The sequence below is a fragment of the Sander vitreus genome, chromosome 12 (assembly GCF_031162955.1).
Source record: "Sander vitreus isolate 19-12246 chromosome 12, sanVit1, whole genome shotgun sequence".
Taxonomy (NCBI): domain Eukaryota; kingdom Metazoa; phylum Chordata; class Actinopteri; order Perciformes; family Percidae; genus Sander; species Sander vitreus.
Genome location: NC_135866.1, coordinates 11,203,779 through 11,218,612, shown reverse-complemented (window position 1 = coordinate 11,218,612; position 14,834 = coordinate 11,203,779). Strand labels below are relative to the sequence as shown.

At 45.1% G+C, this 14,834-nt stretch overlaps 1 protein-coding gene across 1 annotated transcript in view; it reads left to right on the top strand.

The window, feature by feature from the left end:
• Positions 1–14,170, top strand: part of ptch2 (patched 2) — a 30,204-nt gene extending 16,034 nt beyond the window's left edge. The window contains exons 9-23 of the mRNA XM_078263764.1: positions 154–301; positions 1,370–1,501; positions 1,612–1,767; positions 1,887–1,979; positions 2,073–2,198; positions 3,032–3,419; positions 3,544–4,068; positions 4,704–4,846; positions 5,024–5,204; positions 5,321–5,601; positions 7,115–7,252; positions 7,813–7,955; positions 11,040–11,445; positions 11,552–12,101; positions 12,314–14,170. Of these exons, the coding sequence (XP_078119890.1) occupies positions 154–301; positions 1,370–1,501; positions 1,612–1,767; positions 1,887–1,979; positions 2,073–2,198; positions 3,032–3,419; positions 3,544–4,068; positions 4,704–4,846; positions 5,024–5,204; positions 5,321–5,601; positions 7,115–7,252; positions 7,813–7,955; positions 11,040–11,445; positions 11,552–12,101; positions 12,314–12,348 (3,445 nt within the window). The 3' untranslated portion in view covers positions 12,349–14,170. The remainder of the gene's footprint in view (positions 1–153; positions 302–1,369; positions 1,502–1,611; positions 1,768–1,886; positions 1,980–2,072; positions 2,199–3,031; positions 3,420–3,543; positions 4,069–4,703; positions 4,847–5,023; positions 5,205–5,320; positions 5,602–7,114; positions 7,253–7,812; positions 7,956–11,039; positions 11,446–11,551; positions 12,102–12,313) is intronic.
• The last annotated feature ends 664 nt before the right edge of the window (positions 14,171–14,834 follow it).

Here is a 14,834-nt window from a genome sequence, read left to right as displayed (position 1 = left end):
GGATGATTTCTAATGTGCTAGTCATGAGATGGAGGTTGGAGTTGAGGTTTTAACTCAGCTCAACACACAATAAACCATGTTTGCGGGAGGAGCCAGACATCTCTAAGGTGTCCTTAGAGATGTCCTTAGAGCTTACATCTGTTTGTTTTTCAGTGCGGAGGCTCTCCAAACCATGTTCCTGTTGATGAGTCCTAAGCAGCTGTACGAGCACTTTAAAGACGACTACGAGATCCACGACATAAACTGGAATGTAGAAAAGGCTACCGCCATCCTCGAGTCCTGGCAGAGGAAGTTTGTGGAGGTGCGAACATACAGCACACATTTCATGTATATTCAAAATTCTCACATACGTACACAAATAAAACAAATGCACACATAAAGATGGTCAGAAGTATAGATTTTTATTGTAGCCAGCAAGAAGAAGAAGTAGGAGGATGATAAAAAAAGGAGGGATTTTTTTGTCCCTGTGCAGTCTTGTTTTGCTTTGGTACACACACACACACACACACACACACACACACACACACAGTGGGACTTATTCCGCAGTGTCTGAATTCCATCAGTCTTCAGCTCCCTTGTAAAGAGAATCATGGGGCAGACCAGGGCAATAGGTGTGTGTGTGTGTGTGTGTGTGTGTGTGTGTGTGTGTGTGTGTGTGTGTGTGTGTGTGTGTGTGTGTGTGTGTGGTAGGCCAGCCATATCTCTCTGTCAGAGCCCTAGTTATAGGAACAAGCTGTTGCTGGGATAGCTGACACCCACCACGGTGAGGGTAAGGAGAGAGGGGGGAGGGAGGAGAGTGAGGGACATATGCAAGGGAGGAGGGGTAACAAATTCAAACGTAAACTGACAGAGACATGACACCTCGTCCCGAAACATTAAAGAACAAGAAGAGATCTATTTGAGATTGCGAGCGATGACTAAATGCGGACAGGTTAATAGCCTTGGGGGAGCTTTGGTCCATTCGTGGCACAGAGTGGAGAGAGCAGCCTCCCAAGCCACGTGATCCCATCCCTTTCACCTTTGACCTCACAACCTCTGGCATCTGTGCTCATTACTCCTCAGTTGTCATACATACACACACACACACGCACATTTCAAAGCGACAGGATGCTTTTTCTGTTAGAGGGCCCTGAAATATGGTGCTGTAGGAAAAGCTTAAGGTAGCATTGGTCAGAGGGAGGAAATGTGTTTTAATGTGCAAAAAAGTTACTCAGCATGTTGTAGTACATGTTACTATCACTCCAGCGCTTTCAGTATCTTCTTTTTGTCAATCTAATTGATAATTATTTAGGTAATCTGATAAAGAATGTATAATTTGGTGCATTTTTTTTAGCTGGACCCATTTAGATAATTGATCTTTATCTTTTAGGTGGTCCACCAGAGTATCCCATCTAACTCCAGCCAGTCCCTCCACGCTTTCTCCACCACCACCCTTAACGACATCATGAAATCTTTCTCTGATGTCAGCGTCATCAGGGTAGCTGGAGGATACCTGCTTATGGTGAGCATAATAATTGATTTAAGTCAATCGATTATGGCTAGTAAGTTCATGAAAAATGTTTAACTTTACTGTGAAATAACTAATATTTAATATGGACGTCTCCTCTCTAGCTGGCCTATGCCTGTGTGACCATGCTAAGGTGGGACTGTGCCAAGTCCCAGGGGGCCGTGGGGCTGGCCGGGGTGCTGTTAGTGGCTCTGTCAGTGGCTGCAGGACTGGGTCTCTGCTCCCTGCTTGGCCTCTCTTTCAATGCTGCCACCACACAGGTACGACACAAAGCAATCTGCATACATTTTCTGTGTTACATTACTGTAAGGCTTATATTTAAAGGGGGTCTTTCTGTGATTTTATGTGTAATGTTAATTTTGACCCTTTCCCATCCCAGGTTCTTCCCTTCTTGGCACTAGGGATTGGTGTGGATGACATGTTTCTGTTGGCTCATTCCTTCACAGAGGCTGGAAGTAACATCCCCTTTAAGGTACTTTTAAGAACCTCCTCTCCTCTCCTCTCCTCTCCTCTCCTCTCCTCTCTCTCCTCTCCTCTCTAAACGTTGTCTGTTTTTGTTTTGAAGGACCGGACAGGAGACTGTTTGCGTCGCACCGGCACCAGTGTGGCTCTGACTTCCATCAACAACATGATTGCATTCTTTATGGCTGCTCTGGTACCCATTCCAGCCTTGCGAGCTTTCTCTTTGCAGGTATGTTTTGCACACACCCTCACGCGCATGCGCACAGACATAAACATGTGTACACAATCGCACACTGAGAGGCCGGAGGCCCTTTTGAAAATGAAAGAGATAAGTTAAGAGAGGTGACATTCATTCAGAGCAAGGAAAGCCTTTGTTCCCAGTTTTATTGCCGCTGCACCTACAGGGCCATTTTTTGTCTTTGCGTATCTCTGCGTGTGTGTGTGTGTGTGTGTGTGTGTGTGTGTGTGTGTGTGCATGTGTATAATGTGGAATAATCAGAGTAAAGAGAGTGATAAACAGACAGAGAGAGAACGAGAAGGAGAGGGAGGGAGGAGTGGATCAGTATATCACTGGCCCGTCAAGGCGGTTTGCTCTGATCTGTGACTAACTGTGGGTGGTCTGAAACACACAAGCAAACACACACATAGATGCACACATCACACATACTTGAAACCACAGCCAGTTAGAATGTCAGCTTCAGGGGCTGGGGTGAGTGGGGAGGCAGCGGCGGTGGTGGTGAAGGGTGATGGTTTTGCTCAGACTCGCAACATATATATATTCCCTTCCTGCTCCTTTCTCTCAGTCTTTCTAGTAGTTCTTTCATTCTGGCACTCTTTTCTTCTTCCTTCTGGCTCGCTTAGTATTCCTGGCTGGTGATTTAGAGTATAAGGCCTTTCTTTACTTTCTGGGCTGTGGTCTGAGATACTAAAAAAGAATAAAAAAAAAAAAAAGGAGCCCTGACTCTCTCCAGCTGGGTTAGGGTGTCTGTAATTTCACATACTGTTCTCTGTCTTTTCTCACTTTGTTTTTCTCATTTGGTCTCTCTGTGTTTCTTTCCCTAGGCGGCCATTGTGGTCGTGTTTAACTTCGCCATGGTGCTGCTCATCTTCCCTGCCATCCTCAGTTTGGACCTCCACAGGCGTGAGGATAAGCGTTTGGATGTCCTCTGCTGCCTGTACAGCCCCTGCTCCGACCGCGTCATCCACCTCTCTCCGCACGAGCTGTCAGACGCTGGGGAGCAGCCGCACACGCCTACGACGGCAACGTCACACACGCACCAGTATTCGGCGGGATCGACAATCACCACCAGCACCCAAATCACCACCACAGTGCAGGCATTCACGCAGTGTGACGCAGCCGGCCAGCATATCGTCACAATCCTACCACCTACCTCACAGATCTCCACCAGCCCGCCATCCATCATCCTCTGCCCCACTTCACAGCCACAAGGTAAATATTGCTATATTAAGATCCCGACAATTATGTTATTTTGTACACAGCGTTCTCTAAAGTCAGTTTGAATAAATCACCATACCAAAATCACTAATTTCCTGCTTGTATTTCCTATCCCCAGCCATCACACCTTCCCCCACCACCACCTCTGTGCAGGACCCCTACGGCTCCCAGCTCTTCACCCCTACCTCCAGCTCAACACGGGACCTCCTAGCTCAGGTGGAGGATTCCAAATCGGGAAAGAAGTGCGTCCCACTCCCTTTCCTGCACTGGAACCTGTCCAGCTTCGCCAGGGAGAAATACGCCCCTCTACTCCTCAAACCCAAAAGCAAAGCCATTGTGGTGGTTCTCTTTCTGGGCCTCCTGGGCCTCAGCCTGTATGGGACCACCATGGTGCACGACGGCCTCTACCTAACCGACATCGTGCCACGTGACACCAAGGAGTATGATTTCATCGACGCCCAGTTCAAGTATTTCTCCTTCTACAACATGTATCTGGTGACCATGGATGGATTTGATTACGCCCGGTCACAGAGGCTGCTGATCCAGCTGCACAACGCCTTCAACTCTGTTAAATACGTGGTCAGAGACAGCGACAGCAAACTGCCCCGAATGTGGCTGCACTACTTCCAGGACTGGCTAAGAGGTAAGAATCCGGGCTCAGAAATGTTTTTTTGTTTTTTTTGAGTGAGTCAGGTAATAAATTACTCTCTGTCCCCCTGGGAGTTTTTGATAATTATGTCAGAATCCGGTAGAGGGTGCAACAGGTTTTTTCAGGTGTGCTTCTTTTATTAAGGACAGAAGTGTGTGTGCGTGTGCGTGTGTGTGTGTGCGTGTGCGTGTGCGTGTGTGTGTGTGTGTGTGTGTGTGTGTGTGTGTGCAGAGGTGAGAATGTGTGAAGGGTGAATAAAAGTTCAGTTACGCTGTTTACCCCCATCCACCTGGGCTCAGGGGTGGTGCAGTAGACGGGTTGGGGTCATAGGTTATCTTTGCATGTGTGTGTGTGTATGTGTGGGTGTGTGTGTCCTCAGGCCAGAACTTGTCAGAGGCCCAGTCAGGAGGAAGTGATAACCAACAGGTCAATTAGAGCCAGCTGAAAATAACAAAAAAACAAGAAATGGAAAAGGAAACTTGATATTTCACATTTTTAACTTCACTGCTCACATACATAGACACACAGGAAAGCTCCTATAATTTTTATGATAATATAAATCATAATATATAAATGACAACCACATTAATCGTTTCTCTTCTTTTCTGTGTGTCTTACCTGACACGCAGGTCTTCAGGCTGCTTTTGATGCTGACTGGCAGGCAGGCAGGATTACCTCTGACAGCTATCGTAACGGCACAGAAGACGGAGCGCTAGCGTACAAGCTCCTCATCCAGACCGGCTCCAAGAAAGAGCCTTTTAACTACAGCCAGGTATGTCTACAAAGAACTACACAAAATACTTTAAAACAGAATCATCATTCATTCACACAACTCTGTGTGGCATTGTGGAGAACTACCTTATCAGCCATCTTTTTTACCATTTGTTCTGACAAAAACTCATGACACATGAATGGCCATTCAATTTTAGAATTTTTTTAATCTCTCTAGCTGACTTCTCGTCGGCTGGTGGATGCAGAGGGTTTGATCCCGGCAGAGGTGTTTTACATTTACCTGACAGTCTGGGTCAGTAATGATCCTCTGGGCTATGCTGCCTCCCAGGCCAATTTCTACCCCCATCCTAGAGAGTGGATTCACGACAAGTATGACACTACAGGGGAGAATCTGCGCAGTAAGTATCTTATGGTAACGCATTATTTAGGCGAGAGTGGATACACCTGAAAATACCATGCAGTACAAACAGCAAATGATCTCAAATCTCACCTTTTATCTTTTCTTTTCTTGCAGTCCCAGCTGCAGAGCCCCTGGAGTTTGCCCAGTTCCCCTTCTACCTGAACGGCCTTCGCCAGGCCAGCGACTTTGTGGAGGCCATCGAGAGTGTGCGCTCCATCTGCGATGAGTTTAGTCGCAAGGGCGTGTTAAACTACCCTAACGGATACCCGTTCCTGTTCTGGGAGCAGTACATTGGCCTCAGACACTGGTTCCTGCTGGCAATCAGCGTGGTGCTGGCCTGTACCTTCCTGGTCTGTGCGATTCTCCTGCTCAACCCCTGGACTGCCGGCATCATTGTAAGCAAGCAATCAGTAATCAACTCTTCATCATACCTCTTCCTCATCCTCATCCGTCCTATTGCTCCTACATTCTCTACCTCATGCTACCTCAACAACATCATTAGCCCCTTCCTGCTCTCACTTTCTTCTCACCCTTCTCAGCACAGCTCAATAACACTGTCTAGGGGGCCCCTTTTTCTCTGTGGAGGGCCAATACGCACGCACGTACGCACGCACACACACACACACACACACACACACACACACACACACACACACGGGGACCTTTGTCATTCTAATGTAGGCTGGGCCGGCCTTAGAAAAGGAAATGCAAAGGAGCAAGAAAGGCTTTGCCCTCCTGAAGCCTCTACCTCCAACTCCCTCACTGCTTTTGTCAGAGGGAGAGGGAGAGACTTTGGGACAGGACAGATCTGCTCAGTTGCGACCTTGGCCTGCTCAACCCATCCATCAGGGGTGTGTGTGTGTGTGTGTGTGTGTGTGTGTGTGTGTGTGTGTGTGTGTGTGTGTGTGAGAGAGAGAGAGAGAGAGAGAGAGAGAGAGAGAGAGAGAGAGACAGTCTGAGTGCTCAGCGATTGGAAAACATTTCACACACAAGCTGGTGGGACCGGTGGTCCTTAAGGGCCCCCCAAACGGACACACATACACGAATCCACATATCCCTGACCACTGGGGGGGCTGCAGTGTAGCACAACAACAGTGCCAGTTTCAGTTGGAATGTGTTTAATTTAAGTAGGGGTCCGTAGCAGCACTGATTGAGACAGCGACATAACACAGACTCTTCAGACAGAGAGAGAGGCACAGCTACATGCATGTACGGTTTCAGCCTGCCTGTGAAGGTTTCACCGTATGTGGTCGAGCAGTAAAACAGCTTTTATCATTTCCAATTTAACCGTGCCCCAGCTCGGAGTGCCTGCTGGGATCAAAAGCTCCTGTTGGCCAGGAACCGTTTTCTCCTCCTTCTTTTCTAAGACTGGTTGTTGTTGTTGTTTGCATTGCGGTTTACAGTAATATCGCACTTTTACTATTAAGACATTAGTAAACCGAAACACTGAATTACACTGCAAGATGTTGCATTAAAATATCGGAAACAATAAAATAAACAAACAGGCTGCTATCTCGTGAAAAACAAGATCATTTGTTTTCCACAAATCCAAACAGATGTTTATGGTGTTCTGATAGTGACCGAGTGCCCTCACTCTGTTGTCTCAGGCGCTGTCAATCATTTCCACAACCTCTGAGAAGGAAGAGGAGAAAGAGAATGAGGGAGGGAGGAGGGGAAGGTATTAGCCTCAGGGTGGGTAATTTGATGCCATGTGGTTGAGACCCTGAGCACAGGGTCAAACATTGTGTGGGGTGAAGAGGCAAAAGGGCTCAACTCAGTCACTAAGGAAGGCATTTTTATTGTTAACATGCTTTTATTTTTGTTTGCTAATCATCCCACTGTTTCTCAAATACTGGCAGTTAGAAATGATTCACTTTGTAACGCTTTCTTTCCATGGCTTTATTTCAGGTGTTTATCTTGGCCATGATGACGGTGGAGTTGTTTGGCATCATGGGTCTGATTGGCATCAAGCTGAGCGCCATCCCTGTAGTCATTCTGATCGCCTCTGTGGGCATTGGAGTGGAGTTCACCGTTCACATCGCACTGGTAAGTCAAGACTGAGCACAAAGCAAGAGAACACACATGGATTAACTGTTAGGGGGCCTAAGCTCCTACACTTAAACACCTACTTTACTCGAAACCTGATGCTTTGGTCTAAATGTTAAATACCTACTACAGATTTTGACATATGACCATACTATTTGCCTACCTCAGGGAAAAATTACATTTAACCAGTAATATTTTGTATTTTTTTATTATTGATTAAATGTATTTGTCTCGATACAAGGATTTGTAATTGACATTTTTAAAAAAGCAATAAGCTGCATTGCAAACATTTGTTTTAAAATCAGTGCAAAGCATAGACTCCTGGCTCAATGCCTGAATTGCAAAGTGGAACAGGTAAAATAGGTGTCATTAAAGATTTACAAGGAAACTTTTGGCTGCCTAGTTTATGCTGGCAGCTTTTTAGCATAGTGTACTGTCTTGTAGTGTAGCGTTGTGATTCCCAACAAAAACCAAATGCAGGAATGCCAAGCCTCGCCGCAAGCACAAGTTTTGTGTGATAGGTAAGATTTTCAACTCATTTCTCCTCCCCTCCGCCACAGGGCTTCCTGACAGCGATTGGCAACAGAAACATGCGCTCGGCAGTGGCTCTGGAGCACATGTTTGCCCCGGTGGTCGACGGAGCGATCTCCACGCTGCTGGGCGTTCTCATGCTGGCAGGGTCAGAGTTTGACTTCATCATGAGGTGAGACGCTGTGTGTGCTGCATCTGTGTGTATGTGTGTGTGGTGATGTATGTGCTAACTTTGTGCTTCTGTGTGAGAGAGTGACAGTATTCACTCACACAGCGATGGTGTCTGCACCCTCCACAGTCCATTTGTTACCTTCAGAAGTAGCAGTGTTTTGGTTGTACGCCATTGGTGTGTGTGTGTGTGTGTGTGTGTGTGTGTGTGTGTGTGTGTGTGTGTGTGTGTGTGTGTGTGTGTGTGGAGCCAGTTGTCTAGCCTCACTTGGGGACAGGAGGAAGCCTTGTGGGGGGTCACGGTTGCGTGCAGGTGGAAATGTTATACCCCTATTTATGCACACACACACACAGTGAAAATATGCACCTGGTTCTGTCACTCTGGGTACGCACACACCCATCTCCCTAACGTCAGAGCACAACAAATGGGGAAAACATCAAGGGTGTGTAGCAGCTGCTCGTAAACATGGAAGTCTTCTGCTACCCACTGGGTGATGTCTCCCTCTCTCTCTCTCTCTCTCTCTCTCTCTCTCTCTCTCTCTCTCTCTCTCTCTTTCACACACACATACAAGAGGCAATCTGTAAAAATTCTTATCATCCGTTTGGCATTCTGTCCCTCCTAGTTGGGTGCTAAAGTGGAGCTAAATTTGAACTGGTCAGCCAGTCAGATGGTCTGAAGCCCACCAAGAGACATCACTTCCCTCTGTGTGTGTGTGTGTGTGTGTGTGTGTGTGTGTGTGTGTGTGTGTGTGTGTGTGTGTGTGTATGTGCGTGCGCGTGCGTGCGTGCTTGCATGCATGTAAATTATGTGTACGCTTTATGTGTGCATGTGTTTTCTACCACTGTTTTATGGTCAGAGTGGAAAAAAGGCGAATAGCTCGATGTTTTTCAGCCAAATGTGGTCTAGGCCCAAACCCCAAACCACAACCTTGAGCTCACAGACTGCAACAGGCCTCCATGACATAAAAAGCACAGTTTTTCTGCAGAAACAGTGACAGAAGCGGAGAGAGAGGAGGAGAAATAGTCTGAGGGTGGCTTCCTTGCAAGGATATGAAGTCCTGGTGGGTGGGTAGATTAACGGATCCTCTACAATGTCGGATTGGAAAGATAAAGAGGTGGAAATAGGAAAGAGAAATTGAGAGGAAATGGGAAGTAGGACTGGAAAGAAGGAAGTCAGAGAGAGCATTTTCAGCATGTTGTTTTTTTTCTTTTCTCCCATGGTTCTGTGCTAGATAATTTTCAGGGGGAGAGGGACAGAAAGGTTTAGTATCTCTGTTGGAGGTCTTGTTTAGCTGTAGCTGTAGCTGTCGTCGGGTGAATGGGGCAAGCCAGAGCTGGCTAGCTGGGGAGTAGCATAAATATACTGCTGTAAACATCTCCTGGCCTTGTAATGCACTGAATAAACAGCAGGCCTAATTCAGCTCGGCTCAGAGTCCTCTCTCTCATGCACACACATGCGCGGCACATATGAGTGCACACATACACACACAAGGAGAAATGCACATATGTACAGGCATGTAAACACTTACGCTCTCTTTCTCTCACACACACATACACATACACATGGCTCCTCAGGCCCTGACAAAGAATGGAAAAGATTACAGTTTATATAAACAACAGAATTCCTAACAGTGAGACACTGTTGGAGGTCCCACCAACGTCTCACTCTCTTTCTTTCTGTCTCACTTTTCTCTTTTTTTCACCATGTAAAGAAGTTATTTTGTAGTGAAATAAGCAAGTGAGCTAAAGAGTGGAGGCCAATGCTGTGCCGGAAAGGATGACAACCTATTTGTGATGTTAGCGTCCATGCTTTAATTCAATAAAGCGTACAGATTAAATATCTGCATGTGGTGTCGTTGGCTTGAGCACACAGCAAGAAATTGAAAATATCTCACTCAAGTGTTTTGTCAAAAGTGGTTAGGATGACATGCTTTATGGACAGGTTAAAGAAGAAAATATGTCAGCGAGAGTGGGGGGGCTGACATTGGTGTGGATAACACCCAATATGCAAACCAGGAACTTTTTTCCTGAAGAGTGATCTTTGTCAATTAAAGTAGTAGTAATAATCATTGCAGTAGTCCATTCCGAGGAGAGAAGCATATTTCCCGAACACCATGCAGCTATTATCCCTGTCCTTGTTGGCTTTTCTTTTTTTCATTCCAACAATCATTTTTTTCCTCCCCCTTTATTTTACCTCTTTAAGTCTGGCTAGTGGTTAGCATCTCACTGTCTCTCTCTCGCTCTGCTTTCTGTTAGTGTTTAAGTGGAGTCCTCTCTAATTTTCTTGGGAAGCTCTTTCTTGTGGCCTGCCTCCACCCTTGGCCTCCTCAGAGCTCCACTGAGAAGCACGCGCGCACACACACACACACACACACACACACACACACACACACACACAAATGCACACAGTGTGAGTGAAAAACAGAGCGAGAGAAAGTCTTGTAGCAGCAGCAGTAGAGGCATCAAAGCATGTTTTAGTTGGACTGAGCTGGGAATCAGATTTGCCCTCCCTGCCTTTGATACACAAACACTGGGCTTTCCCTGACTTCTTCCCCTGAGCTACTTCCCTTCCTCATGTGCCAACTACAGTATGTTTATGTGTGTTTGGGGTTGTGCACGGGCATGTGTGTGTTTGTGTGTTCTTGTCCATACAAAACATCAGACCACTGTGGTCTTGTCCATTTGTGTGTGTGTGTGTGTGTGTGTGTGTGTGTGTGTGTGTGTGTGTGTGTGTGTGTGTGTGTGTGTGTGTGTGTGTGTGTGTGTGTGTGTGTGTGTGTGTGTGTGTGTGTGTGTGATCTAGCTGATGCAGGCAATAGGCCAGAAGAGAAGTGTCAGGCAGACCTGTTCATTCTAAACACAGAGGTGCTTTGGTATAGCCAAACCTAACTAGCCTAGCCTAACTAAAGTCCAACTTAGTTAACAATTAGCAGTCGCTACCAGCTAACAAGAAAGTTCTTATTTCTTCAAACAGGAAAAGAGATACCACTAACTAGTTTGAATTAGAAACTGGTTCTTCCTCGCACTAACTGTATCTTCTTTAGGTTCCTGTTCAAACTAACGTATACCTCATCTCTCCATTGTTCAGGTATTTCTTTGCTGTGTTGGCTATCCTCACTGTATTGGGGATGCTGAATGGCTTGGTTCTCCTGCCAGTCCTCCTGTCCATGATGGGCCCTCCAGCTGAGGTCACCCCGGTTGACAATGCCAGCCGCCTGCCGACGCCTTCCCCTGAACCCCCACTGCCTCCACCCATGACTCACCATGGGTACTACACAGGCCACCACAACCCACGGTCGTCTCGTCAACAGGCTTTTTCGGAGTCGTCGGACTCTGAGTATTACTCGGAGATGACCACCACGTCAGGGATCGGGGAGGAGGATTATAAGTACTGTGACCAGGGCGCGTACATAGCATCGCAGACCAGCATTCCACCTGCAACATCTCACATACTGCTGGAAGCCAGCAAGAATCCCAGCTTCCCCAAGCTTACGGTACGCAGCATGACCACACTGATAAGATTGAAACCCTTCCTGTATGTTCAAATGTTCTTCAAATTTGTGTTTTTCAATGAAAACAATGAAACGTTATTTGTTATAGGTGGTGAAGCCATTCAGAGAAAATGCAACAGGCACTGGTGGAAGGATAGAACCATTAAATGAATCCTCCCATAACGCACAGTCACCTCTCGGCTCCCAGGTTACATGTTGGGATGGAAACAAGCAGCAGCCGGGCCTCCAGAGGCTCCAGGCACAACACTTACCCAGCGACAGAGCTAACTTCCCTGGGAGGACTTATCAAAGTGGCCCCAGGCTGCAGAATGCCAGAGGGCCTCAGCCAAACAGGACTAAAGGGCCGAGCTATAGCAATAGCAACTCTGCCCTGCCGACGGGCTGCACAGGGGGACCTGTTACCATGGTAACGGCTACAGCCTCTGTGACGGTCGCTGTGCATCCAACCTTGCCTGGGGCGGCATACCAAGGCTACATGCATGAAAGTTTTGACACGGACAGTGAGTCGGACTGTTTTGAGGCTGCTAAGAGGACTGGTGACAAAACAAACTTTTCTTCATGTAAGAGAGACTCTTTAGAGCTCCAGGACTTGGAAGCAACACAGAGCCAGACAGAGCATCAACTCGGCAAGACACAAGGTGAGTTCGTAACCAGTCAATCTCAGATTGACCTTCCTTTTAATCTTCTAAAAATTCATATTGAGAGCTGACATTTAACCTAAGAACAAATCAAGGAATACATGTAGTTTTCTAATCAGATTTCCATTCTTTCTAGCCTTCATTTCTCTTTCTTTAAATGCCCGTTTAGCAATGTCTGACCCTTTTCTCTTGTCTCTGTTTTTCTGCTGTAGGTGGGTTGAGGATCCAGGCAGCCAAAGATTGCTAGACTGTCTGACACACCCTGCCTTCTCTCTTCGAGTCTCTGGCTGCTTCTCCAGAGCACCTTGGCGCCTCACATGGCGTCACATCACGTATTGAACTCTCAACTGTACATAGACTTCACACAAAAAGGAGAGGATTTATTTCAAGGACATATTAAGAGAAAATGACGTTTTAAGAATTATATAAATCTATGAGTATATATTTTAATACTAAACAAGAAGGAAGCTATTTAAAAGAGTACTGTATAACTTGGGTATACTCTTGTGTAAAAGTTCAGATGTAAAAGATTATTTTTGTTGTGGGGCGGTTGATTGTTTTTCCCCCCACAGTGTATAGAATAAGAAATGTGCTATATGTAAAAAGTGTCCAGAAAAAGTGAGATGTTATTAAGATATTAGGCTATTGAACATACATGGTCAGTGTTTTTATTTCTATTTGTATTATGTTCTCCTTTTTTGCTGCTACACACTACAACATTTTAAGTGATTTACCTTAAAAAATGCAGTACCCCCTCTTCCCCCTCTGGTTAACACAGTGTTTTACTGTGAGATATTCTGCATCTGAAACACTCTCTGTTGTAGTTTAATTATAGATACTCCCTGTCACAGTGTGCACTGTAGAGAAGAAGAAAAAAAAGAAAGATAAAAAAGCAGAGAATTACACAGCAGATACTGTTTTCTTAACAGTAGAAACCGTCGTGCCTTCAATTTGTCTCCTTATCCTTGTCATCACAGCATTCAGCGCTCAGTATTATGTCCTTGCTTTGGTGTATATATGTTTTGTCTCGTCCAGACACAGAATGTTTGTCAAGAAGCAGTAGTAGACTGACGTTTGTCAGTTAGCACCATTATCTGTCCATCTATCTGAATATTGTTGAATGGTTGACTGCCGGCATGCTGACAGAGTCACACCTAACTCATTTTTCATGTTAAATCTTTGTCTGAGTGTCCCAACGTCTTCTGCAGTTTTAAACTACTTGAAGGAGCTGTGATAAGATTTGTTTTCTTCTGCAGTTATTGTAAGCTCTACAGTGGGTGAATTAACATTTGTCACTTAGTGTTTGACAGTTGTTCACCTTCTTGTATTATTTTGAAAGGGAATTATAAAATCCAATGCAAAGGGAGTGATTTTATTATATTATTTTTATTTTGCTGGCTGCTTTAGAGTTGTAACACGCTCTGTTTCGACCCTGTGCAAATATTACATTGTGTAAACTGGTTCAGTCTTTATAATGCTCCAACCTGCTCTGACTCACTTTCTAATGTCTCACTCTTCTTACTAATATAAACCTCATATATGCCACATTACATTTTCTTTCATTCTTAGGATGTTCATGTAATTTGCTTTACAAAGTTTCCATTGTTGTTGTTGTTCAGTATTGGTCTCATCACTGCCGGGTTAAATTGCAGGGAAAAACTTGCGGATCTATTTTTTCATTTCATTTTTTTAAGTGGCAGCTCTGGTTTCTTTTGTCCATATGAAAGAAAAGTTGAGTAGCTACTGTGCAGTTGTGAATACTAAAGCAGAATGAGCAAAGCACCATTTACAGTTTGATCAGACCGTAGACCGCCAGCAGGTGTTGTCAGACAGTGGTGAGAAGTTTAAAAGGGAGGGGGGGGGGGAGCTCCTGCATTGGTTTGTAGTTTATTTCAAAAAAGAAAACGTTAATGTCATGCCATATAAATTATTTATATTAAAATTTTATTTTTGTAGTTTGTACAGATGTTAGTATCTAGACTGAAGTTCTATTTTTAAAGAGTGAATATATATATTATATATAAATATATCTATTTGTTGCCGAGTTTGTTTTTGTTTGTTTGCATTTTGGGATGGGGGAGGGGGGGGGGGGGGGGGGTCGTGGGAGTGAGGGATTGACAACACTTTAGAGCAGAGGCCTTTTTTTTTTTGGTGGAGAAAAAGGGGGCAGTTGAAGGACGATGAAGGGAGAAGGTGTGTAGGACTGTGTCACTGTAACACCTTGTTTTTACATTTCCTCTTGACCCTTCCTTCTTCATTGTCTTTTTTTTATGTTCTTGTCCATGTCTAAAACACTGTGACTTCTGAAAACTATGCTCAAGAAAACCCTTGTGTGACCGTTATGTTCCCTCACCTGCTATAGAAATTTAACTAACAAAATAAATTGAATTGAAAAAGTGTTTCTGTGGTCTTTGCCAGTTTCTTTTTTGAGCTGTGGGTTTGTTTGTGTTTACCTGTGACCCTGCAAAGATAGAGGGTCAGGACTGTCACAAATGCAGACAAGCTAAATTACAAACTGACGTTGTGTTTACTGGTTAAACATAGTGGTTAAATAGGCCTACTCTATTATGCATTGTTAAGGTGTCAAACAAAAGGTTGGATTTCAGTATGTTGATATTTTAAACCCAGAAGTATCCCTGTATCAAATACGAATTTATTTGTAGGCCTTCATCTCATTGAAACAATGAAATTGGCTAGATACTCAAGACTCTTATTAGGATCTTTCAGCCTCAT